The 27,994-nt window shown below is 40.6% G+C and overlaps 1 protein-coding gene across 7 annotated transcripts in view; it reads left to right on the forward strand.

Moving 5' to 3' along the window:
- MTUS2 (microtubule associated scaffold protein 2) overlaps positions 1–27,994 on the forward strand; it is a 271,182-nt gene that overhangs the window by 81,074 nt on the left and 162,114 nt on the right. For all 7 annotated transcript variants that reach the window (XM_033087045.1, XM_033087047.1, XM_033087051.1 and 4 more), the window contains one exon: positions 25,406–27,994. In XM_033087045.1, the coding sequence (XP_032942936.1) occupies positions 25,703–27,994 (2,292 nt within the window). In that variant the 5' untranslated portion in view covers positions 25,406–25,702. The remainder of the gene's footprint in view (positions 1–25,405) is intronic.

Consider the following 27,994-nt stretch of genomic DNA (forward strand, 5'->3'; position numbering starts at 1 on the left):
TATTTATGCTGCACATGGTGGGGACACATCAATAATTTGATCAAAGACATCAACATAATCAATGTAACCATCTGAAATGTTAAAATAATAATAGAAATACTCCTGTTTTCAAAATATTAGAAATGCTAAAGTTTAAACAGTTTTTTCTTTCATGACTTCACTAGATTCTGATTGATGATAATTTTCATCCCAGCACAGAATGCTGGTGTAATTCCACATCCCATCAAAGAACTGTTCCTTTTAAATTGATTTATATACAGAGCTCTTATTAAGAATAATTTCAGATTAAAATGGCCATAAGTTCTCTTTGACCTTTTATGTTACTGAGCATTCAAGGTCTTTTAAAACTTAAGGTGTATAAAACCAGTCTGATATGACAAACCCCTCTAGGTTTTTGTGTTGTTTAGACAGATGTCCTGCCTTATTTACTGAAAAATGGAACAATCACCCAGTGGAGCAACACATATGGTCTAAATTCACTGACCTATATTCATTGATAAAAAGAAAATCTCTAGTGGAACCTCAAAGAGGGAAGAAACATTGTGTTATCCCTACAGAGTGGAAAAGTAAAGGAATCAAAGCATTTAAAGAACACTGGGGAGTTTATATAAGATAAAAATGGTTTGGGGCTGGATGTCTGTGTGGAAAAATAAGTATTTTTAAACTCTGAGCATGGAAACAGGGAAGTAGTGGAATTTGTGAAAATTGAGGTGAGATAAAATGGAAAAGGTAGGATTTATGGGGTAGCTAGAAGCACCTTGCAAATGAAGCAGAAATGCTGTCCTGGGGGAGAAGGGTGTTCTTGCTTGGGGGAAAGCTCTGGGTTTTGCACATTGTGCTCAGAAATATCACCCAACCCAAACCCCAAAGCTAGTACATGATTTTTCAGGAAAGAAACATCATTTCTCATAATTGAGAGAGGAGCAAGTAAGATGAGGCTGAACTCAGTATCTTAGATTATTAAATTGCTTCGGGGGTACAGTCACTCACTTTCTTATCACAATGACTGCTGCAGTCAACCTAGAAACCTCTTAGAAATGACCAAAAACCTGTATTCTTTCTCTTTTGTTACCTTTGCATTTGGCAAAGGTTTTCCTTGTTTGCATGAGTCTCTTAGAGCTCTAGCACAGTGTAACTCAAAAGTTTGCTCTTAATGCAGTGTGTGCTTAACCCTGACTCTGACTGGAGAGGTACCTCCTACCTTGGTGAGGGCACCTGTGCTGTAGAGCCAGAATGTGGCTGGGTCTAAAGGACTGTCGGTGGCGACCCAGAGAATTAGATCTGTTCCTTGTGCAGCAGCTCTCTGCTCCCAGTGCGAGGCTTCCCAGAGAATCTGTTAAAACCTCTGTGTGGTTTTAAGTCCGGAGTACGTAACGTACAAGCTGAGTCACTTCTGCAACAGAAGCTCTTGAACTCTAAGAAGATGAGTACTTTTACAAAGCAGACTATTTGACTGCCTAATTTACATTCACCTACCAGAAGCCTGGGTGGTGGTTTTCCTTGAAGGAGTCAAACCTGTTTTTCAAAGGCTTCTCCAGAGCCCTACCCATAGGATCCAGCCTTCTAACTGTAGGAAATACTGTTTGAAAACAGGGAGACGAGATTTAACTGAGTTAAACCATATGAAAGAGTCAGGATGATTCAAGCCACAAGTTTAACTTGAATTTCTGTCAAGAAGAGCCTTCTTCTCTCAGCAGGTTGCAGAGTATGCCTGTGTGACTTGCTTAAACCCAATGCTTGCATCCTGGGCAGGAAAAGTTTGTTGAAAAGAAATTCTGCTTTGCAGAGATGAAGAGATTTGCCCTTCACTAACGTTGGCTGGAGTCCAGAGACCAGAGTTCAGACCTCCAAGCCTGAGACTCTGGCCAGATGCAGAGATTGCAGGTAGGTGTCTAGGTCTAAGCCACCCCTCAGGCAGCGTTTAGCTCAGCAGAGAAAATCAACTCATCTCAGTTTGAGCTAGGTACATAGAATGAGTGAAATGGTTCATGCCCTGGAAATACTTAATTTTCTCTATTGTTCGTGGAAGGAACTTAAGGTGACTAGTTCAACTGGACATGCTTGCAGAAAGGTGAGATGAGTCCAACCTCTCATCATAGCCTTTACTCTACAAATGCTGACCTTTATTTAATAACAGCAGACTGCAGTGAATTGCAGCTCCTGTTGGATCTGTGCACTGGAATAGGGAATGGACTGGACTGGTTGGGAGAGTGCCAATTGAGATTTCAGTCTTAAACACAACTGAGGCAATCTGCTGCTGTGTGTTGTGAGTGATGGATCACAGGTAAATCAAATCCTACGTCTTGATTCTAGTCACTTTTACCAATATAAAAAGCAAAGGGTAGGTTGTTGCAGGTTGTTGCAGACATGAGCTAATAATAAACAGCTCTAGTACCAATGGTGATTTAAATTTAAGGTCCCCATCCACACAGTTTTCAACAGTACTTTTCATCATCTCACTTCTTCGTGCTCAGTGCTCTGGAGACCCCCTTTCCTCACACAAACATCTCCCTGGTGCCCCTTCTCTGGATCTTTTTCACATATCTTTCTTGCTCCAGATTCTCTAAGCCTTTTTTTTCCTTCAGGACAGGACCAGCCTGTTATCACAGCAGTTTGGGTTGGCTAAAGCAACATGTAAGGCTAGAAAAATTGAAACGGCCCTGAGATGTGTAATGTGAAATGTCTTCTCACTGAATAGCTGAATGACAGAGCATTAGACAGGATAAACCTGAGCATCACGGATGACTTAAATCTGTTGCTCCCTCACAGTATGATGGTGCCCTGTGTGCCTGAGCTATGTCTGTGCAAAGGGAGCAGGCTGGATGTGAGATTTGAGTGCTCTGTTTTAACTTTCCAGCTGCTATTTATATTACATTACCTCACAGAGCATTTCTGCTGAGAGCAGGACCTTGCTGTGTGAAGTACAAGGAGTGTATGAACGGTTTTGTACAGTCTTTGACCAAATACCACAGTCCTTTGGTGAGTCTTGAACAGCCTTTGACTGAAAAAAAGCAAGTGAGTTAAACACACAGGGCAAGTGAGGGGAAAAATAGGAGAGAAAAGTTCTGTGGGGAGCTCACCACGAATCCAAAAGAAGTGGAGTATATTGGAGTGTTTATTGGAATTTGATTTTATCCTTCATTCTGTTTTTTGTTGGATGCTCTTAGTTGGCCATGCTAATCAAGCAGGCAAAAGACATCTGCAGCACGTGAATCAATCCCCAATAATGAATTCAAAGGTGCTAAAGCAATAAAGGATCTGATCTTATAAATTACTTGGCACACCTTCAGTTTATTGCTTCTAACAAAGACTGAGGTGGAGCCAGGAATGAGCAAGGCCTGTATCACCAAAGATTAAGCAAATCTCTCCCTGTTTCCCCCAAGTCCAACATTGTGCTGCAACATTTCAAATAATACCTCCTCACTAATCTATACTTCTGAGTGAAATATCTGTAATGTATTTTATTGCATTCTTCTATCTTGGATTGGTTATGTCATAGTTGATCTCTGAGGTCTCTCCAAATTAATGAGATTAGACTTCTTTCCAAATTTTCTCTGCTTGAATACATTACTTTGATCTTTTTGTGTGCCAAGTAGGACTGAAATGAAAATGGAACGACTTCTTGCAGCAAATAATTGTTTCTGATAATGGGGAAGGATCATAACGATGTGAATGCTTAGCTGCAGATTGACTCTGTGTGAACAGGGAATCCAAATCTGAGCCTTGCTAAGATGCTCAAAAGATCTCTGTACTGGCTGTAAAAGAGTTCCTAAATGGATGCAGCTCTGCCAAAAGCCCTGGTCCCAACAGAGCTGTGTGTGCGGGTTTGTGATTGTTGAGAGGAAAGGACTCCCAGTAGCAGAGTCAAATTGTCTCCTTTTTCTTGCTAGAGCTTCACTATGACACCTACCTGGAGGGCACTTTCTGGTCCATGAGTCCCGCACGACCTGACACAAGTTTTACATCATCTAATCCCTACTGAATGTTCCCATCTTCCATTTTACAAATACCTGGATAGCAAAAGTGTCTGCTCTGAAGTCTGGGAATTGTCTTCCATTTTCTACCTATCTCTCTTGACTGCTAGGTTGTACTCACTTGTTTTTATGACCCAAATTTAAATATCTCCTCTAATTTATCATTCTCATACTATTTTTTCTCAGACTAACCCCCTTATGCTTCCCTAGAGAGAGAGAGATCAGTCTGTCTCTACTTTTGTTTGACTAGCCTAAAAAAGGAACATTTTCTTTGCTCCTTTCCCAAAAGAGGTTTATATCTCCCTCAGTTACCTTAAATGTCATTATCTGCATATTGCGTTGAATGTGGCTTGCCAGTTGGGTCACTTGGTATCTCACCAATGCTTTAGACCGAGACACCTAAATTTGTGAGTCTGTGTTGAAAAAGCTTCCCTAATATTGCATTTGTAATATTTGCACCCAATTTGTTTGAGCGCATCACATCAGCAAGTTGTAACTACTATATGATCAATTGATTCCAGCAATTCCACCTGTTGAGTGTTCGGGATTTAACTATTACTTGTGTTACAAATCCATTAGGGCAAGACAAAAGTGTTGTGAGCTTACTGACTGTCCCAGAAAGAAAGTGCTGGAACATGGACAGACTGGACACAGCCTGAAGCCACCAGTGCCAGATGTGACATCAGACTTTCTCTTGTAAAACTTTCAGGTTCTACGCAAGATAACATTGATACCATGGAAGTAATGGAAATAGATTATTTTCATTATTGTCCTTGTCTCCAAGATAACATCCCTGATTCGTGTAGCAGCACAGAATAAGGTGAAGTCACATTCAAAACAGTTACTTTGCTTATCAGAAGGAAGCAGTTTTATTTCTGTAGGGCACAGCAGTGGCAAATCACTTTGTGTGCATTTGTGTTTCTCAAAAAACATCCTCCAGTATATGATAAGGATAATGGCCTCATGCCACAGTTTCGCAGCCAGCGATCCCTTTTCCAAGGACAGGGAAAGGGCTGATGATAGGAGAGCTTTGGACCATTTGCAAAGGGAGGTGCCTGTGGAAGGTGTGTGCACTATTGGTGATTATCAAGTAATTACAACAGGAAGGCAGAAGGCAGCCTGAATGCTCACATGCTGCATTCAGATACCAAAGCTCCTAGCTCCTCACATAATCTTCCACTGATCAAATAGGGATTGGGCTAAGCCAGGACTTGGCTGACTGTAATATTCCTCTTGCCAAGGAGGTCAGGGCTAGGCTGGGAGCTGGTGGAGAAAACGATGGAGGTTGGTTGATTGCGTATCAGGGCAAACAGATGCTCCCCAGCCCACTGGGGACCTCTCCGAGCTCTCTCCTTATGTTTCCAGGTCAGTGCAAGGGTCACAGTCTGGATCTCATTGCAAAGAGAATTTATTAATGCAGGAGAAGTCTGTGAGAGAGCAAGGAGAGGGAAGAACTTCTCAGTATCTAGATCAGATGAGAACAGGAGATGTTTGCTCCAGAGTGTCCTTTTTAGCAAAACAGTAGGAAATGGTGTGTAACAGGGAGTTATTTAGCCTGACTTTATTCACTTCTTTAGCCTTGATTGTATACACTGTGGTTTTCTTTAATTTTTTTCATCTTCTCCAAAGTCCAAAGGGTTTTCTATGAGTGACAGTTCTGCCTGAGAAAGGCAAGAATTGTTATTTGCAAGTGGGTGCAATTTCCTTCTCTTCTGTGATTGTATTTCCCTGTCATCTTCCTGGTTATCAGCCTATTCCAGTTTGTTTTACTTTTATTTGTCCTTTCATTGCAAATAATGGATTTCTCAACACTTCTTCTCCTTCATTTTTTAAAATAATCTCATTATCCATTAAGATTGATGAGCTGTTTCCTGCCTTCCTGCTTTCTCTCAGCTTTCCTTCTGCTGTCTCTGCAAATATTCTTCAGCACTCTGGTGTTGTCCTTGCATCCGTTGTGGGACAAGGCTTATTAATACAGGCTTTGCACTTTCTTTGTAGGTCATGGTGTGGCTTCATGCTGGCTGACTTGGATCCCTTTGTCCTGAAATGTCAAGTAAAAAGAGCTGGCCAAAAACTATTGACTGGATTATGGGAAAAATGTAAAATATTAAAAAAAAAAATTCTTTTAAAAAAAGTCTTTTCAGAATTAACTTTTAAAAAATACACTTACATTGTCATAACTCTCTTCTTCTCATCTCTACTTAAAAAAAAAAAAATCAAGATAGAAACTTTCCTGCCAAAAATGTATAGAATTTTAATGAGGTGATGTGAGTTATTTTGATTGAAAAAATTGACCTACATCAGTAACCCAAAATGGGTGAAAATCTGTTCTCTTAAAGGCAGCAGATGTTTTGCTGTGAGCATTCAGGCACTGGTACCTTCTCTCTGGTACCCAGTGACAGAATGTGAGGGAATGGCCTGAAGCTGCTTCAGGAGAGGTTTAGGTTGGATATTACGAAAAGGTTCTTCACCCAAAGGGTGACTGGGCACTGGAACAGGCTCCCCAAGGAAGAGACCATGGAACCAACACTCACAGAGTTCAAGAATCTTTTCAACAATGTTCACATCAAGAACATGGTGTGACTCTTTGGGTGTCCTATGCAGGGCCAGGAATTGGATCTGATGATCCTAGGGAGTCCCTTTCAATTCCAGATATTCTATGATTTCTTGCCAGGAACTTATGCAAGGTTCAGGTGCATCTGGAGGATGAAAGCCTGTCCTGCCCAGTACTCCAGGCAGTTGGGCAGAAAAAAACATTGTGATGCAGGTAGTAATGGGGGCTCCAGGCACTGCATCTCCTCCTGACAGAGTTTGATTCTGGCTTTGGTACCATGTGAGAAATGGGGCAGAAGATACTCAGTTGCACTCTGGGGGATTCTACTGACTATGTATGGTTGTTTTTACATTTGAAGCCACAAATACCATGTAAATGAAGTATTTTTATGTTTTTGTATGATTGTATTTTTGCTGGGGTATTTTGTACATATACTCTTTTTCAGAGTGAAAAGTCAAAAAAAACCCAGGCCATTACTATTCAGGGGTTGATTTCTGCTTTCAGGCTTATTTCATTGGGATTTGGAGTCTGGGAGTATGATGAGGTTCTCCGCAGGACCCCAAAAAGTTACAGTTTCATCAGCTACATTTTCTTATATTTTCCCCAGCCACATCTATGCAGGTAAACTAGACAGGGAGCCTTCCTGAATACTAATTGATCTCCTGGTTAAATCTTTGGAGTGGCAGACAGTGTAACTGTGGTCCATGAGGGTTAATATTCTCCCAAACATTTCCTTAGAGTATCTCCAATGTGTGAACTCAAGCATGCAATTACAAGTGTCCATCCTCGTTTGGGGGATAATAATTTTTGGAAGGATAAAGATGGGCTGATGGGCCTTTTCAAGCCAGCTGCCCTCACTGTTCAGGGACATTTCTAGTAATTTGTTCTTTTAGTCTAGGTGTTGGCTGAGGTGCTACTGTACCACTTTCTTTCCTTTTTCATTTTGTTAAATGCTTGATATCCTTTTTGATTATAAGTATGTAATTTCACCAAGGGAGCTGTGCTATGAGATTGTATGTTACAAAAAAAGTGAGGTGTCAAAGGGTCATTTTTGTTGTTTGGAAAAATTCTTGCCAGTGTAACTCATACAACAATAGAGCTAGACCAAACAGGTGGAAAATATTTGCACAAATAGAGGTAATTGCAACTGAAAGGTGTAATTGTTGTATCTTCATCTGACATGATGAATTTGAAATGCTATTCATTATAATAAAAATTAAAGGGGACATTCTGTGTAAACAAAGTAACAGAGTTCACATAGGAAAATTTTCACTGATAATTTCTTTTTATATGTAAAACCTGATCCAAAGAGGCTCTTTTTGGTGATGAGACCCATTCTACAGAAGAACTCACATATGCTTCCCACAGTGTAGTCTTTCAACTAAAGCCAGGATAGTTTATATCTATCAAGAGATCTTGTTAATAAATGTGGGTATTCTATTCCCAAAGTTCCTCTTAAGAAATTTCCCTTTGTATGAATTCATCTGTCACTGGAAATTATTGCAGTGCTTGATTTGGGTGCATTTTTATCTGCAGATCCTTAGTGAACCACTTGTTAAATTCTCTTCAGTACACAGAGTCTGAAAAGACAAATTTGAACTTCATGTGAGTCCTGCCTTACCCAGGGCTTTTAGCTGCTGTGTTTAAGTCAAGGCTGCTCATACATGGCTTCTTCCACCGTCCTCACTGCAATATTTAAAGTAAGAGCAAGATAAAATTAGGTAATTTCCAAGTGTTCTCTGGGCACTGAGATGTTGAGCCATTCCCAAGTAGCAATATACAAGTATGTGAGTATAATAGCTTACAATTTAAAATCTCTTGATGCAATTATGATACAGGAATTCTGCTAGTGGCCTTCACTAATCTGGTGGTATTTTTATTCTAACATGTAATTTACTAAATGTTTTTTGGATTTATCTATATTTGATGAGGAATGAGAAGGGAGGCTCACTTTAGCTTGTAGGATTTTTCACTTTCTCTAAACAATTGAAAATGACTGGTGGACATGTCTCCGAGTAACAGAGATAAGAGGTACAAACAATCATTTCTTAATTACTTGGATGATGAACCTTTGCTAAGATACTCAGCTTCCAAATCCTGAACAGATTTTAGACTGGGAAGAAATTAGCAAAGACATGAGAACTCATAATTTTTTCACTGTGTCAGGGGGCATCATTGCTGGCCTGGACCATTGCTGGTGCAGGCAGCACATCAGCTCCCTGCTCTGCATGGATCTCAGGCCTTCTTATACCTTCATCTTGCATGTCTGTGCCTTGTTTCTCAGGCACTGAAATCCTTTAATTTATCCACATTCTTGGTGTCAACATGCAATGCCTTTGAATACCCAAGATTCAACTGTATGATCAAATGCTATGGTCTCTGTGATCTAATATTCCCTTCATCCTAAAAATCAATTCACAGAATCAAAATCAATAATGCCCTGACACATGTAATCTCTCAGTTCTGAAATCTGTTTCTTGTGGCTTGTTGTTTTTGTGAGCCTTTTGTTTTAGCAGAAAATATTTAGTCCTTGCTAAATCATATAACTTTAAAGAACATCCTAAAAATGTAAGTATGTGCAGTAAGACCAAAGTGCACAACAATTTTGATTGCATTTCAGTCTGTGCCAGTGCAGTTGTATGCCTTTGCTTTCATGTCTATGATAGGAGCACAGACTTCATATCGCATAGCAGAAATCAGATCAGAGACACCATCTGAATCCTTATGCACTCACACCACTAGATTTTTTGTCTAGTCCTGCAACATATGCAACTGCCTGGCATTTTTCAGTTATTAAAGAGGATAGATGATGTAGAGACTTTTGTTACCACTCATTGATGGTTTGCACTTGCTTTCCTCAAGGATAAGATAAAAGAATTTTCTGTCATGCTCGTAGTTTGAACAGAACATTAGATGTCAAGACTATGGGAGAGGAAGGAGAGAAGATGAAAGTTGAAACATGATTAGGTATACATGTACTGCAGAGGAAGTAATTAAGGTCTTGGATAGGTTTTGCATGGATTTAAGATCTGCAGAAATGTCTCCACAGCTTGTAACATCCTGTGTTTGCATTATGACAATGCCCACAGCTGTTGTACAGGGAAGAGTCTATCACTGTTTGTTTTTTAAAAAAACTCTTCTCTCATTAAAAAAACCCTCCTGTAAATGGTTTCTTTCCATTCATTAAAAAAATCTACATCTAGGCTGAAATTTACCATCTGATGTGTCATTCCTGAAAATGTATTTTAGTTATTTAAACTTAACTTTATGCGCAAACAAGGGAAGCAAACCTTTCACATGGCTGTTCCCTACTTCTAAAATTACCTGGTGCATAGTGCTTCAGTTGCTGAAGTTCCTACACAAACAGTCCCTTTTTAAAATGCAGCCAAAAGTTGGTGTAAGATGCAGCTTTTGAGTGCAAAAGAAGCAAAGGGGGGACAAAGGTATATGAGAATGGCAGCATAGCTAATGTTTGTGCGCACTCACTTCTGTCAGCAGGCTTTCCAAGATTTTTCAGCAAGATGTCAGCTGCATCTATGTTGCTTGCATTGGGTGAATTATGGGGAAATATCTCCACAACAGCTGTTCTATTATGTCTTATCAACTGTATATGTATTTGTGTAATAAGCCACAAATTCCACCTTCTAATAAGTTGTTGAATATGTATTTGCAGGACAGATTTAATGTGTCTGCAGATCAGATAATGCTACAGAAAGTTTGCCAAATGATACTGGCATGTAGTTTTTGGCAACAGCCTTCCTTCCTTGAAGGAATAAAAAAACCCAAACCATTGAACACAGAGAAGCTATTTATAAATAGGTCTTTTTAATGTTTTTTCAAGCCCAGCAATGGTACATTAGCTGATTGTGTCTTCTGTGAGATGGTTTAATATAATGCCACAATGGTATTCAGACACTTTGCCAAATAAAAGAAGACTAACCACAAAGTTATTAAAAAGGCACTCTTGAAGTTTCTGTATTGTATTTACTGCCATCATTGCCAGTTAACCAGTGTAAACTTTCTTGAAAGTTAATTCACTTTCAGAAGAGTGGAATACCCAAGAGGCACCCTGCTTCTTTAGTGTTACTCCTGGCAAGGGGATATTTTCATTCCTCCATCGTGCTTTTGGATATTTATATTCCCTTACTGCCTTGTGTAAGTTACTGTAAGTAAACAATGAGACTAAATGAACAAGCTCCATATATAATCCATTTTGTAGCACAAGGGCAATAATTTCATGATGTTTATTTTTCAGTACTCTCTTTTAATAACTTTTTAATGATTATAGCAATAGGCTTGGTCCTGTGCCATTCGAGGCAGTAAAAATGCCCCTGGTAAAGCTCATGGTGCAGGACTGAGTCACAGCAGGAGAAATGTTCATTTCACTTTAATTTTCCTTTTCTCATTTTCTTTCTTTTACCTCTAATACTGTTACTTTAGGAGTATTGTATGTTAGACAGGCCAGCTTAACTGTTGTGTCTTTTTTAGATCCAGCCCTCTAAGCAATTACATCCAAGCTATTAATGTGGTCATCTGACATAATGCATATTAGTCCAGTGAAGACAAACCAGGTGTGACTTAGTAGCCTTTATCACTCCTTTTGTGTTAGTGTTCCAAAAAGATCCCTAGTGCTCTGTCTGGGGATCATGCCTGCTATCTGTGCTTTGGTCAGAGCCAGAGCAGCTCTCAGAGATCCCATCCCAAGAAATACTCCCCCACAAAATTGGTATATGTTTGGATTTATATTGGTATATAAATTGGATATGATTATATCTGCAAATCATCATTGACTCCTCCACTTGTTAACTGTACAAAAGTATCCTGTAATATTGAACAAAAACACTTCAAGACTGACAATATTAAGGTCTCTTTATAGATCATGGTAAGAATGTTCCAGTATCCTAAAGCATTGGTGTCAAGACACCCTGACTGCAAAAGTGGGAGCTTCTGACACTAGATCCTTCTTATTCCATCTCCATACTCTCCAAATGAATGTACGAATGCATTACAAACTTACTGATTCATCGCCCCATCACTTTTTCTATGTCCAGAATCCTACAACTGTTTCTTGTACAAACTACCAGAGCCTCCAGCCAGACGTTTCCAGACATTAATTATTTTTATTTGGAAACTCTCGAAGAGGCAGCATAGAAGTGTGAACAGTCATCTTTCCTCATGCTGTACAGAAGTGAGAGTTATTGTACTCACAGTGCAAACACTGTGGCATGCCCATAATTTTACTGCTCTGAGTCATCCCCTTGACATCTGTAAGATGGCTTAAGATAATAAAGTTCAGTGTGTATGGAAGCATTTGCTGGACAGGAGTTTATAGTTCCCATAGTCATTATTTATCCGTGTTGCATGTATTAGTTTCTTCTATTGCTTTTTCCCAAAATTTCCCAAGTAAGTTACAGAATAAGACTGGGAGGGAGGTCACATTATCCATTCCTCTTCTTCAAGGCAAGATAATCTAGAATCACACAAATTCTAAGATTTGTCTAAAACGTTCTTAAAAACATCTAATGATAGTTCCATGTCTCCTTATGAAATTTAAGTACAGTGTTTGATGAACTTACTGGCATGCAGAGGTTAATTATGGGATACTGCTATCCTACCAAGCATTTATCTTGCATTTTTCTTGATGACCTGCAATTTCTTACTGAAACATTGACATACTCAGAGCTGTACATGATGTGCAGATCTCTGCAGTTTTAAGGAAAAGCAATCTTTAGTTTTCTCATTAGTGTAACATTTCTACTTCTGAGGGTCGTATTGTGATCTAACACTCTAAACAACTTTCATGCGTATTAAAAGTACTCAGAATGAATTTGAAGATACATTAGTTAGTCCATGTACTTCCCTTCTGTAGATCTTTAAGAGCAAGTAGGTACATTGTTCTCTGCTGTTTTTCAGTGTTGTCTTCTTTTATAACTGTTTCCAAACATCTACAATATCTTTCCGGTTAAGGACACAGTGAGTGAATATTACTGACTACTTGGCTACTGATGCACTGTGAATTATGATGTTAAACAAAGCCAACAGTAGACCTTTTATCTAGAAAATTTTTTCCTAGGAGCTGAAGTAACTAAGAAAAAAAATTTGCAACTTTGTAACACTGAGACTCCTTTACTTTGGGAAAATGAAAGGCACAGTCCTTCAGACTTTGGGAAAGTACCTGATGCTGTATTGGCATCATAGGAAAGTTCTCTGTTTTGAAGACCACTCCTTTTTTTCTAATGGTATCCATATACGTGAAGGGGGTAAGGGCAGGTGGGATGACTGCCCTGCTGCAGCTCAGACCTAAGCTTGGCCATGTTCAGCTATGCATTCTTGCAGTATTACTCATTAGTCATCATTACATATTTATTCAGATTAAGATACACATTTTGCAAATGGCAAAGTTTGTCGCAGAGCAATTTTTTCTCCTTCTTACAGATTGAAATGGTCTGCCTTATTTCTTCAGTTCTTTTTGATTTTCTGCTCATTTTCCTGATAGAAAAGACTTTTGTTTCAGTAACATGCGTAATTACCCTTATAACCTAGAACTTGTTACTCTAATAGAATGTAGAGTTAATAAAATAAATTAATAGAATAAGTTAATAGAATAAAAGAAGTTTTAACATAATTTTGTTTGCTGCTTTTAGCTAGAATAGAGTTATTTTTCTTTACAGCAGCTAATATGGGACTGTGTTTCTGATTTGTGCTGGAAACAGTGTTCATAATTCAGGAATGTTTTCTTTATTGCCGAGCAGCACTTGCACAGGGTCAAGGCCATTTCTCTCTCTCACACAATCATGCCAGCAGGCAGCCTAAAATTTTTACTTGCTCCACCAAGGTGGATTTGAGCAACTTAGTCTATTCTTGTCTATTTGTCACTGGGAGAATGATTACAGTAATTTCACGACTAGAAGGCACACCGGATTATAAGGCACACTTCCCGGTGTTGCCAAATTTCCAAACTTTTGACGATATATAAGACACAGTGGACTATAAGGTGCACTTTTTTTTTTGCAGCGGGGATCCACCGCCGGATCCCCCGCGTGGTTGCTGGCTGAGGCCTCATCTCCACCTGGCAGCCACGGCCCTGCCGGCTCCCCCCACGGCTCGCAGCTCACACTTCTGGGTTGGCAAATTTCCGAACTTTGTCCATATATAAGGCGCACCGGACTATAAGGCATGCTTCCAGTTTCAGGCCAAAATTTTAGTTTAAAGGGTGCGCCTTATAGTCATGAAATTACTGTAATTTAACATAATGAAGGAAATAGGCACTATAATTTTCTGGCAGTAATAATTCACTAACAAAAATGTCACAAATGTCAAACAGAGGGAATTTCTTGTCCTGTTTCTCTGACACTTTTGAGTGAAACAGGATCTCAGTGTAGCACTCACATACCAGGCTCAGCAGAGAGGGTATTTAGAGTAAGGAGGCATTTTTGCCTTCAGTTTTTTCCCTACAGGAGTTAGCACAATCCTGGGGCAACCAGCCATTGCTAAGTGCTTTTAGAATGAATAGTTTAGTGTTTAGATATATGAAACTTGTGTTTTGAATGATCTTCTGAGTTTTAACAATTGCACTCACTAACAAAGTAGCCCTGATTTACCTGCACTGAGCAGATTTCTATAGGGGTCACGTTCATTTTATCTCCTTACTTTATTCATCTAACCATGGCCACACCATGAAATGCCTTGGCCAGGAGAAATAGAGGCAGCCTAAAACATGATAGATTTAAAAATAAATATTGTGGCATGAAGAAGGGTTGTATTCTCCTGTTAGCTGAGAACTTGTGCCTGCCAGTGTTACGTGAGCTGCTGTAACTCACTGGTAGGTACCCTGTCTCTGCCACATCCTTGGTTGGCTACAGCATTATTGCCTCTTCTAACCCAAAACTGGGGCTTTTATCTGCAAAGTAACTTTACACTACAGGTAGTTCTTCTCCACTCCTGAAGTGCTGAGCAAATAATGGCCGCTGCATTTTCTAGGTACTCTTTTTGGGCAAAGTTCACTTTATTGCAGATAAAAATAATAATTTCAGCTGCACTTTGTCTTGTTCAGAGGCATTTCCAGCAGCGTGTCCTTGCCAAAGGAATTTCTCTCCCTTTGAAGTTGCTGCAGTCAGAATCATGGAAAAAATTTGATTTTAAGAAAGGACTTCTGTCTGACTTCACCTACTCCAAGCCATGCACACAACTGGACCAATTTTAGGTCAGGATGCTCAGAACCCTTTTGAGTCCTCCAAGGAGGAAGACTGTACAACCCCTCTGGGTGATCTGTACTAGTGTTTCACCTCTGTCATTATAACATTTTTTCCCTCTTGCATTCCTTACATTCCTGTTATGTTCCTTATTGAAGCTTTCTTTTTGCTTCTTTGTCTTTGGCTGAACACCTAGGAGGTGAGTATGGCTCTGTCTTCTCTGTCATTTCCCTTTTCTAGGAAATTGAAAAGAAGCTATTAGGTCACTCCCATGCTCCCATCTTTCAGGCTAACACAGCTCTGACCCGTTGGCCCTATATTGATACATTTTACGCCCCAGATCTGTAACCCTCTTGGTAGCCCTTCTCTGGATCCTCTTCATTCTCAGCAGCCTGAGGCCCCACACCTGGGCATGGTGCTCCTGATGCCTCATGCATGCCAAGTAGATGGAAGGGTCACTTCCTTGACCTGCTGGCCACTCTCTGGCTAAAACAGGTCAGTACATGGTTAACCTTTGCTGCTGCAAGGACACCCTGCTGACTCATGTTCAGCTTGTCCTCCACCAGCACTCATCCCCCAACCAGCTCCACCAGCAAAGCTGGAAAGTCTTGAGCAGTTCCTTGGGAGACCACATCCTTCTTCCTTCAGTTTGTAGATGCAGTCAAACTGGAGGAAGAAGGAAGGGAATTTGCAGGTACTTTCTTTACAGCACCCTTTTTTTTTCCTCCCCCCTGATTTCAGTGTTTTACCTTGAAAGCCCTGCTCTTTGGCACATGCTTCAAAGCCTGAACCTCTTCCAGCTTGAGAAGGAGGGAGGGAAAACAATTGCATGGTTGGGGTAAGTGGAGAGTGGGACTACTGCAAGTTGAAACATTGAGCTCAAAACATCACTTTCTCTTTGGGCTGAGGAGGTGGGGGCTTGCTGGTTTTCAGCTGATCTGTATCTGATAGGTACAGGAGATGCCTGGGGCACAACAACTGGGTGCTAATTAACGGCATTTTAAAAATAAACATAAGCAAACACTATTAAATTCTGCTATTTTATTGTATATAAATTTTATGTTGAAAAATAGGATAGGGAAAACAGTCCTTAAGTTTCTGACTGAGTCTTTCTGATTTTATTTACCCATATAAAAAATGCATGGTGGTAGAGTGCTGTAGCTGAATCAAATTTCTGTTAATTTATGAAAAGGGGTGACCTTTTGACAGACAATCTTTTCACAGAAAATTTGTTCTAAGTGTTTTTGAGCAACATACACAAAATTTTTTAAGTGGAACAAATGTAATTGTTTACAGAGCAGTGTTGGCTTGGAGTGCTTGTAGTACACTTTGAGGATCAATAGCAGCAGGTGGGTAATGCATTACTTGCACTTCACCTTTCTGAGTATTAAGATTTTGCATTCTGCCTTCTGTGCTCTTTGGTGAGAGCTCCCTTTCCAGTTCTCCCTTGCTGAGCCCTTGGCCTCCACAGATATCGTGGTATCTGAAATTCCAGCCTGTCAGCTGGGGTGGCTTGAGTAGAATATTTGTATATGTTCCTCCTACCTTACTAATAATTGGAATTACACCTGGAAACCTACTTCATGTACTTTACTGAGCCTGATAGGAAAGTAAAAGTGTGAATAAAACCACACTGAGATTTATGTCCTTCAGTTGGTTGTGGTAACTATTGTAACCAGACTCCTCTAGTCCAGAGACCAATCTGGATTTTTACACAGTTTTCATCCTGGCACTGATTTTTAAAACAAAATTAACAGTGTATTTTTCCTCCCTAAGGTTCTGTAGTCACAAGTCATAATTTGTTCTATATTTTGGAAATGTAGATTTCACAATCTCCAATGTTTGATCTATATTTTGCAAATACAGAGGCATTTTGGAAATACAGATCAAATTATGGAAGATGTTTTTTACTGAGGTTAAAGCAAATGAGCAGAATTTCTGATAATGCTTCACATTTGTTTCAGTTTTTACTGATGGATTGCGGTAATGTTTAGAAAGTTTGACTGCAGTAGCATTTCTGAAATTTGACAGCATTACAGAACTGGTCGTGGTTCAAACTGAAATGTGCAATCCTTGCAATCTAAAATTAGGGTTCTAAATTCTTATTTAGGTATTCAGTTAAGAACTGACACATTTACCTGCCGTTGAATTCAGTATAATTCAGAAAATGATGTGGAAAGTCAGTTTACCCTTGGCTACACTTGAAGTTAAACTGAGTTCAGTACCAGCTGTAACTGCTTTATCAGCAGTGGGTAAATTTGCTGGAGTAGACAAAGCTTCTGAGTTTCTGGGGTTTTTGCTCAATAGGAAGCAAATTTATGAACTTTTTTTTCATGTTTGAGTGTTACAACTAAATCTATTTATTTCTGTCTCCCAGATGTTTTTTGGAAGCCAGGAAAGATTTAGCAGTCTTAGCAAAAAAAACAATGATCATTTTGGAAACATTTCACAATCCCCTTTCCGCGTCAAGATTTTGTGCTGTGCAGAAATAAATTAGGCAGTGTTTTGGGGCCCCACGCATCCACCGTCCAGCTGTTGCAGATTTTATGATGAACTGCAGTTCATGTTTTTTGGATAGAGAGGGACATAGTAATTTTCTGGCTGGGCTTTGTGAGGTGAAGGCACCAGAAAGGATGGGCAGAATCCCTTTGCTGCTCCCTCCCTTCTGAAAGAGAGCAGTGGGAGCTGATCTGCCTCTCTCACCTTCAGTGCAATCTCCTGCTTCCATCCTTGGCACTGTGCCCAGGAATGCTCAGTGGTGCAGCAGGGCATGTGTGATGCCCCTGCTGGCATCTGGGCAAAAGAGAGAGGGCAGAGGGCTGTCCCCATGCCTCGTGTTTGGGGTTGACCCCTGGGTTATGTCTCAGGGTGTAGCAGATGGGCTGCGCTGTGGCAGCACGGACTTGATTGGATACATAATTTTTCTTCCATTTGTTTGCACTTGTTTGGGAGGAATCAGTTTTTGCCTTGACTATAGTTTTTCTCCAAGAAAATTTCTTTACCGCTTTCTTTCTTGCCATTTTCATTTGCTCTATGGTGCCTTTGGGTGATAAGTGACAATTTTCTCTTCTTTGGGCTTTTGATTCGAGCTTTTCTTGTACTGCCTGTGTTTTGCTCATGGCTGTGGCGATAAAGTTATGGCTTGAGCTGAGGTCTTGCCTTGCTTGATTTACCAGACTGCACTACTTAAAAAGCCAGGATGCCCTTATCTGATACTGTCTTCATAGTGGCTTTCCCTTTCTGCTGTTTTTGTTTTAAGTCCTCAGATTGAACAGCATTGTGCCCCAGAAAGTATGAGTTATTCCTCTACCTTTAGCCAGGTGTGCTTATCTGGAATTAAAATAAAATCAGACATTTTCTCAAAGGTTAGTTGCTGTGATTATCAATCAGCCTCCTGGTTGCCATTGCTAAGACAGACTTCTGCTTTTTAGGGGATAACTAATTAACAGCATTGCTTATATAAGCATATGCTGCCTTATCCAACAGTGAATATTTGAAAGCAGGTAGAAATGTAAAAATAAAGAAGTCTTGAAAAACATCTATTTAGGCTTATGCCTGGTGGAGACTTGCTTGATGTTAATAACAAAAATAATTTGCCAGTTTTGATAATGAGAATCTTTAATCCCAAATCTTGTACTCCTTTGAAATGCAGTCAGCAGGATACTTTCCATATAATGTACTTTGGGAATTCAGCCCTCACGGGTAATAAATGATTGGAGTATTATATTACGAAATGCAGTTTTGACAAAAAATTCCCCCACCAAACTCATACAAGTTTCTTATGAAAAGAAAATTATATACATTATTTGGAAAGGTTTTTGATGAGTTTGCATTGAAGACATACTGATCCCCAAAGGTTAACTGGAGGTAAATTACAAAGCTGTACAAAAATTTCTGCTCTTGCCTTGCCATTGCCACTTCCATGGCAGGAAAAATTTTGGGTCTGTTCCCCAGGGACACTGAAAATGCAGTTTTCTTTAGCCAAGAGCATGTGGTCATGGTTATTTCCCATCCTCAGTAGGGCCTGTGAGATAAAACACTCCAGTGCTAAGGAGGGGTATTCAGCCAAAGGAGAAGCTGTGTGTTCCCTTTGCTCCATCCACTGTGTTGATGTCCTCCAGTTTGCCATACATGGGCAATTCAGGATGCATATAAATGCTTCTAGTGTGGAACATCTATTTTGGGGTTTTTTTCTGTTTATTCAGAAAGGAAAGTTGCACTTGCAAGCCAATTACACATCATGATACTGCCAGCTGATGTAGTGATTTCCAGGGCTGGGGTCTCATGCTGGCAGCCTATTTTTCAGCCCTGTTGTTTCAGGTACTGCCAGCTCCCCTCCTTTGGGAAGGTCAGGGGACAACCTTGCTTTAGCACCTTTACCTTTGGCTGTGCTTTCAGGAGTGTTGCATGTGGTGGTGATTTCCAGCAAATTGGAATTGGTGCTGTGTGGATTATACAATTCCTCCAAAGCCATCTTCCCCTGGCCCCTGGAACTTGCTATAATAGGTGAGGTATCCTAGATACCAAGGTTGAGCCAAATTCCTTAGGAATTTGATCACTCTCCTAACACTTTGAAAGATAATTGGTTAGAAATTGGTCTGTGTAATTGGTCAGTTTACCTTTAGAACTTCTCACTTAGATTGGATGATGTTCTTTGTATAAACTTTTATTGGTTGTAGTTTGAATCCTCCCTGAACCTATAAATAAAGCTGTCTGCCCTTTGTTCTGAGAGAATCCCTGCTTGACCACCCTATGCATGAAATAAAGACTCTTGTGGAACTCGTCAAGTAAGGTCTCCAGTCTTTCTCTGCTGATGAAATGTGAGGTTTTCTGAGAGATAGCTATATGTTAACACTCTCTGGTCCTGGCAAATACCACCAGGGACCAAAAAAGAAAAGCCACAGTGCTGCTCCCAAGGGATCTCTCAGGTGTGTTGTATAAGGCAATTATATTACTGAAGGCTTGAACCAAAAATCTCTCTGGAAATACAGTGAAGAGAACCAAAAAGAAATGACTCATCCTAAGTCTAGTGAAAGCAAGAACAGGAGTTTTCCACTGGGCTTGTTATCACCCTGTTACTTAGAAAAAAAAAAACTAATTTCGGTAGGGAGAGTAGCCTTTCTGTGTCACCTGATTTGCCATTTGAAAACCTTGGCAAGATGAAGTAAATTTGATCTTGAAATATTATTTGGAACAGAAAAGATTTGATTTAGAAAATTTTGAAGCTAAATATGGCAAATGCTTAAAGTCTGTTTTGTTCATAATAATTTTTATAAATTGATTTGATAGACCAGCATAAATTTATTAATAATTTGGATAAAAATGAAATCTGTTTTATTATTGAATAAAAATTAAAGTGTAAAATATAAAGAAAAGATTGCCTTGGCCTACGAAACCATAAGCTGTTCTATCTTCAGTTCTTATAAATACACTTATAAAGATATGAAATGTGCAATCATGTAAACAATTAAATCATTAAAATTTATTCACTATAGAGACATTAAACACACTAAACTGCTGAAATTCTGGAAATGCTACAGAGCTGTGCTCTACAAAAGCTTTTAATATCTTCAAATAATTTCAGTTTTCCTTTTGAATCAGAACTGCCTTCCTGCCTCTTTCCAGTGTGTAAAAATTTAACATTTGTTCTATCATCTCTTCTCTGCCTATGTTCTAATTGCTTGTCAGGCAGAAAGTTGTCTCTCTGAAGTACTGTCCTCTTCATGACAGACAGCAACATTTCCACAGGATCTGCCAGAGATGAGATTATGCGGTAATTTCCTCAAACAGCTGTGTCTGCTTCGTTATGAATAGAAGCTGTCGGGGACTGTATCCAAATCTTAATTCTCACCCTTCCAAATCACATTAAAAAAATTATCACATGCCTGGGTGAGCACTTTTCCACCACTTTTAATTAATTCCAATTGTACGTTACCCACTCCAAAAGGTTCATTGGTTTTTGGTTTTTTTTTAATATCCTAGTATCAGCTTTCAGCTTCTGTCACCATTAGAAATAGTTCTCCATGAAGATTTGGGCTTCCCAAGGAGATATTCCCACCTCCTTTCCATCCAGCACTCAGTTTCATCTGTGGACTCAGCTCTTGGCAGCGTGCAGAGCTGCCACTGGATGTGCTGGTACCTTGCGTCTCAGAGAAGGTTTCAGCAAGGCTCTGCCTGCTTTGCTGGTTCTCCCAGTGGCCTTTCTTGGGACAACTGTGCCTATCAGGAGGCATCTGTTCGTGCCAGTTTTCTGTAGTGACTAAAAATCACATCTGTTTCCCAGCTCACTGTTGCCTTACTCGGCGTGGCGACCTGGTTCAGGAACGGCACGGTGACCCAAGCCCAGGGTCACTCGGTCCATCTGCTCACAGACACCAACGTGGTGGACGGCAAATAGCGTTTATTAAGGGGTTACAGGGGTTTTTATAGCTTGGGCAGTCCGGCTGGGTGCGGCCAGATGCTGGGCAGGGGGCACCCAGCTTCGACTGTAGAGGGAAAGGGGCCCTTTCTAACCGTACAGCCCGATATCTTCCGCACGCATGTCCCTGACTCTCCACAGCTCACACAAATATATCCCTCATCTGCTTTCATCCCTCTCCCTGCATCACTGCACTGGTCAGACCACAGCAGTGTCTTTCTCGTGGGCCAGGATTTCTTCCTGGGGGTCTTTTTCCGCAGGAGTTTGTCTGTGGGTGTCGTAATGCATCCAAGACTCTCACCCTTTGGATGTGTGCTGCTTGTGCAGAGGGCAACAGAGCTGGAGTTTGTGCTCAGCCCTTGTCTAGGATGCTCCAGGAGTTTAAGAACCTGGAGCTCTTGATCAGGATAGCCTCTGAGGAAAATGCCTGGAGATTTCTCACTTTGTGCTTTGAACCAAGTTGTGATCAAGCAGTCATAGCTGCCTTTTGTGAGGACAGACCCCATCAGACCTCCTGACTCCTCTCTGAGTCATTGCCAGGTGGGCTGGTGCACAGGTTCTCCCCCTGTATCACAGAATCATAGAGTGGTTTGGGTTGAATGGAACCTTAAAGATTTTCTAGTTCCAACCCCCTGCCATGGGCAGGAACACTCTCCACTAAATCAGATTGTTTAAAGCCCTATCTAACCTGGCCTTGCACACTTCCAAGAATGAAGCTTCCACAACTTCTCTGAGCAACCTATTCCAGTGCCTCACTACCCTCACAATAAAGAATTTCTTCCTAATATCTGATGTAAATCTCTCTTCTTTTAGTTTAAAACTGTTTCTGCTTTTCCTATGAATATCTGCTCATGTAAAAAATCATTCTCCCCACTTTTTCTAAGCTCCCTTTAAGAACTGAAAGACTGCAATGAGGTCTGCCTGGAACCCTCTCTTCTCCAGATGAACAGCCTGCCTGTGTAATCCTATTTCTTGGGCAGCACGACCCACTAGCCCATTGGGTTGAGACAATTTACCTTTCAGGAGTGGGCAGCTGATGGGGGATGTGGGCCCATAGCTGACCTTTCTCAGACTACTGGCTCTGCCCCAGCAATTTACAAACCCATTGTTTTTTGGTTTTGTTTTGTTTTGTTTTGTTTTGTTTTGTTTTGTTTTGTTTTATGGTAGTAGCAAGAGGCATCAGTTCAGTGGCAGATGGTAATGAAGTGTTCAGATGCTTCTCATACACATTGTACTGGAAAAGCAATCAGTCTAAGCCGTGTGCAGTGTTACCAGAACATCCAGATGTTTTTAGTGTATCTTGCTGTAAATATTCTGGTTTTAGACTCTCAGTGCTGGGATGGGTAAGCAGCTGTAACAGCCTGCATTAGGAAATGTTTATAGAGGAAGCCAAATTCTCAACATGTTTCAGGTTTTATTTCTTTATTTCCATTTTTATTTGTCCATGTATTTTGATCATTCCTTTGCATATCTCTTTATTATTGCTGTTCTATTTTAGTGGCAAATTGAAAACAGAATAAACAACCCATAGTGTGGAATTCTTCACCGTTTTTCTTTTTTCCATTCCTATTGAGGATAACAATATTTCTACACTACTTTTTTAACCAAAAAAGCACCTCTGTTCCTATTCAAAAGTGGTCTGCTGCTTTCTTTTTCCAGCCAGTTTTATTTTATAAACTTGAGCTCTGCTGATGCAGTCCCTGCTGCACATCCTGGGGCAAAAATCATCCAGCTCAGCTTCTTCTTCCTGATGTCTCCAGAGGTTAGGGTGAGACCTGCTGGCCAAATGTAACTTGGTGTGTAGTGGAGGAACTGCAATATCAGATGGGAAGAAACTCTTGTAGGCAGCTTTCCTAGATCATCATTAAATGAGCTCAGGTTTAAAATAGACTGTCATAAGAGATAGACATCTTAGAAGGAACCTGATACTGCTGGAATTAAACAGAAGTATTTAATTGTGTTTCTGACTCCTTGAACTTTTCTTCTCCCTGTGGGATTCATAGCTAAACATAGTATGGTGGATCTAGTTTTGTTCTACTGTCTAGCATGTTCACATCACTTTGTAAAGGGTTTTTTTGGTTGGGGTTTTTTTTGGTTTTTTTTCACAAATACAGTTATTGCATCCTGCCAAGATGCTGTGAAATGGAGAGCTATGGCTTAATTTTCTACTCTCAGTGTTTCAGAAGAGATATTTTTACATTATATGGTATCAAGAAAATTTTATCCATATAAATCCTATATACCAAGTGCAGTCTTTAAGACTGCAGATGTGTTTCTTGTCCAGAGTCCCTAGTGATATTCTGCTAAGTGATGTAGTATTGTCTTTGTTGGGCTTGAGACTCCTCTTAGTCCCTTCTCCTGTGCTGAGGAGACATCTGAAGAGTTAGGAGGTTCATCTCCCTCTCATCTCAGAGTATTCCTGCACAGCAGGGAGTGACTTCAGATGTGTGTATGTCAGCCAACATCAGTCAAGAGAGGTGAGTAATAAAAAATAGGGGAAGAGCCAGCAGAACCCAGACACAGCTGAGTCTTTTCATCTCAGTGACTCCAAAGAGCATAGTGAAGCTGAATCTGGACAGTGCCACTGAAAATAAACTATCTTGCGGAAAATACAAGCGAAAGCTTCTTAAATAGCAGCTATGTGCAGAAGAACGATCAAATCTAAAGTCCCAAATGTAACACAAAACCACTTATCTTACTTCCAAATGGGCCTATCACAATATGCAAATGTTCAACACATTGACTGAACCAAGCTCCAAAGTTTGTATTCCTTAACAGGAAAATATTTTTATATTAATTTAGCAGGAGTCCTGTATGTTCTGCAGCAGAATGGAACCTTGTATTATTTACAATCAGAGAACCATTATTCTGTGTAGTTATTGTAATGATAGTCATAAAACACACTACAAAGTTAAGCAGGCAATATTCTGCAAAAAAAGAAAATACCTTTGTATAATTGCATGGATATTAATGGTAAGAATGTAGTGGATTCTTCAAGTCTTTGACATCCCAAATCTGAGACTGGATGTCACAAGAAGAGATGAAAGCGAAATGTCAAGTGCATAGAGCCCATCATTGTCAGCTTTAAGGGGTTAGTCTCAACTGGCAGCATACTGAGCAGTGCCCTGCGTTTGAGAGGGGCCAGGTCTTTCCTGACCTTCACGTTAATAAATTTGTGCTAGCAGCATTAAGCCCAAGTGCTTGGTCTGGTCTCTGAAGCACACCAGCACGGCCCCTCTACACACTGCATGTGAAAATGCTTTCAGTGAACACAGGGACCCAGACTGGCACCCAGACACTGTAGACAGAGCACTGGACTTATTCAGCACTTCTGATTAGTACCCCTAGCTAGAAACCCAGCTCAGCTGGGAGCATCACAAGTGCTTTGAATTCCAGTTTCTGGGAACTGTGGAGCATGTTCCAATTTCCAGTGCCCATGTTTCTTTATTATGAAGGGTATGAACACACAGGGTGTGTTCACTCAGAGAGTGAATTTAGGCATAGAATAGACAGAAATCTCACCTTCATCTTGTTGGAGGTGATAGTGGACAAAATCTGGACTCCTGAAGCCACAAGTGACAGAGAGCCAAAAGGAGATGCACTGTATTGGGATTGGTGTATAATCCTCTATATTTAAAAATACACACATTCATCTGTCTCAGAAAAAATATTTTTTTTCCTTGCAGGCCTCCAGCCATAGCTCTTGGTTTCTTGGAATCTATAGATCTGGTTAAGAAATGTCCAAGGGCATGGGATGTCCAAAGGGAAATCACACGAATGGCAGTAATTTCTACAAGGCAAGGAAAGAAAATAATTTCTCTGGATCTGGAATTTTATTATTTATGACTAATCTATACAATGATGCTTTAAATACTTCAGTAGCTACTCTTGGTATAATAATTGTTGAAGCAATATGCAAGTGTTTAGACCCTTAAGACTGGATCCCACCCTCACCTGGCTATTTTTGCCTCTTTCCAATTGTAAACCTATGTGTCTGAAAAACAGTAGCAACCACTGCTCTAACCAAGACAGTTTTTGCTGTGTAACTTCTCAAGTCAGAGATCTGTGCTACACTAAGAACCTTTGCTGGGAACAAAGCTGTGATTGAAACAGCATTTAAAATGTTTGAAAACATTCTGTGCTGGGATTATACCTGGGAGTGCTGTTGATTTTAACTTTGATTTAGTTAGCATGATTCCTGACATCAGTGTAATGTTGTCTGTTTGGGTTTTTTGTTTTATTTGTGATTGGATTTTTTCCCCCTTAGGTGACTGGATTAACTGGCTCTCATTCAGAGGGAACTTGGCAGATCTCTACATCACATCATAAAGATTTCCTAGGTCCAGAAGCTGCAGAAGAGACAACTGAGCAGCAGAAAAATGTGACTCTGAGAAGAGACTTCAAGCCTTCTGATGATGAATTTTCTACTGATCAGTTCTAATTTAAATATATAACTGAAGCATGCATAAAAATTAACCTGATAGGGAAAAATACCTTCTCATTAATTAGAACTGCCAAAAAAAAAAAAAAAAAAAAAAAGAAAGCAGTCACCTGAAGCTTCAAAATGAGTGCTCCACTAATTCCAAACAAGTCATGTTATTCCCAGCTTCAGGACAACCGCAGTGAAATAAGAAATAATAATGAAAGCATCGTGAATGTTGGGGATACCAATGCCAACCAAATTGTAACAAAAGTTGGAACCACTGACGGGAATGTTAAGAAACATGATTTGACAGATGAGAGTGGGAATATATACTCTGGAGGAACAGAGAAAGTGACTCATCTGCCTGCAGAGCAGAATAAATTTCTGACCTTCAAAGGCTCTCAAACCTGTCACACCAGTGCACAGGAAAGTAAGCTGCCTTCCACCACAAGCAGGGAAACGGGGAAAGATTGTAGGACCAGCGACTCTAAGGATATATCAAGGCATATCAGGATTAGCCGAGGACAAAGTCTGTCCAATTTAAAAAGTAGCACAAATGATACCAGCCTGGAGGTTGTCTCCAAAGGTGATATTGACTTCACCCAGAACTTTCCTAAGGGAAAAATGTCCAGGACTGTGGAGGTGGAGAGAATAAAAAGGCTTTCTTTGGGAAGACCGAGTAAATTTTCTCCTCAGCCCGAAACCTTTGCAAAAGATGGCGTTGGCCGCGTGTCATGCAAACGTCTGCTTTCTGCATCATTGGACTCCATTGACAGGTCTCACCACTTGGTAGGAAGTACAGAGAAATCCCAAAAAACATCCACGGATCATTTTCTTGGGATGGTGTTTTGTCCACTTGACAATACCTCAGAGGAAAATACTGTATTTTATTCCAAACCATCTACCTCAGGGAACAAGAAAACAAGTAAACCAGAAAATGTACCAAATGTTAACATTGAAAGCACACTGCATACTTCTCATTCTCAACATTCAGCTGTTAAGCTCAATGAAGTTGCTAGTAAATCAGAAGCACAATTAGGTCAGGGTGATAAAAGTAAAAAACTGGAGCTTAGGACTGCACCATCTCTACAATATAAAAATACATGTCCACAAAAGACAGAGAGAATTATGCTGGTAGAGTTCCTGGGGTGTCCAAAGGCTGAAAATACAGCAGTGCAGGAACAGAAAAGCTCTGGGTCTGACATGTCAAAATTTCAAGTATCCCATTTTCAAGACACTTGTAATAGAGTAGAGGACCCATTGTCAAGCCACATAGTAACTCATCCTGATGATAAATTGCAAAATGATAACATCACCATCAGTGGGGAAGGGAGAGGAAGCAATGACAGTGACAACAGGGCAACCAGCCAGGTTGGTGAGGAATATTTTACTGATGAGGAAATGGAGACAATATTTCCACTCACTTGTGATAACAAATGCAGCATCAAAGTGACACCGAGAAAAAACAAAAATTTGCATGAAGTTGACACAGGTTGTGCTGAAACAGTTGGTGAACAGATATCTCCTTTACATGATATTAATCCACCTGACAGCAATCCCTTGAAAGTTAATGAGAATAAACTGATGCTAGTCAAAGAAGGCACCGAGGATGCTGTTGTGCCTGCTTCTGATCCTTCAGATAATCACAGAGCGCACAGTGCAGAGACAGTGTCAAGCCAACAACCTGACAGTCACAGCAGTGATGTGGAAACCTCAAATGTTGCAGTTCCAAGTAAAGATATGGCTAATGTACAGAAACATCCTCCAGAGGAAGCACCAGCAAGCTGTAACATTCCACCGAAGGCTGATGTCTTTTTATGTGTCCCAACTCCTGTGAGCCCGGTGCCAACGCCAGATGTTAATGGTCAGCCCACGCTATCAAACACTAATTTGAAGGAACTTTATGCACTTCACGATGACAAATTGTCACCCTCCTCAGTCCTACCTCCCATTGACAGCACACAGTTGTTAAACATATCCCCTAAAGTGCCTATCAAGACTGCTTGCAGCAGCGCCATCCCAAAACCTATCCTGGTCCACCCCAAGGGCTCCCTCACGGATAAGGCCAGTGTGGACAGCGACTGCAGTGAAAAGCTGGAAGAAGGCGTAGAGATGAAACCTGCCATCCCCCGGCCCAAACCTGTGAGACCTAAAATCATCACGTACATTAGGAGAAGCCCTCGCTCCATGGAGCAGCTGGACCCTTTGTTCGCGCCGGCAGGGCTGCCCTTCGATGGCGCCGCGTGCAGCGTGCCCATCCCTGCCGAGCAGAAGGCGCCCCACGCAGGGGAGGCGAAGCCCACCAGCATCCTGTACGACAAATTCAAACCTGACCTCCAGAAGCCAAGACTCTTTGGTTCTGGACTAGTAGTGTCAGGAATTAGGCCCCCGGGTCATCACTTTGGTCCGATGAGCGAGAAGTTTCTGCAGGAG

Source organism: Catharus ustulatus, chromosome 2 (genome assembly GCF_009819885.2).
Source record: "Catharus ustulatus isolate bCatUst1 chromosome 2, bCatUst1.pri.v2, whole genome shotgun sequence".
NCBI classification, from domain to species: domain Eukaryota; kingdom Metazoa; phylum Chordata; class Aves; order Passeriformes; family Turdidae; genus Catharus; species Catharus ustulatus.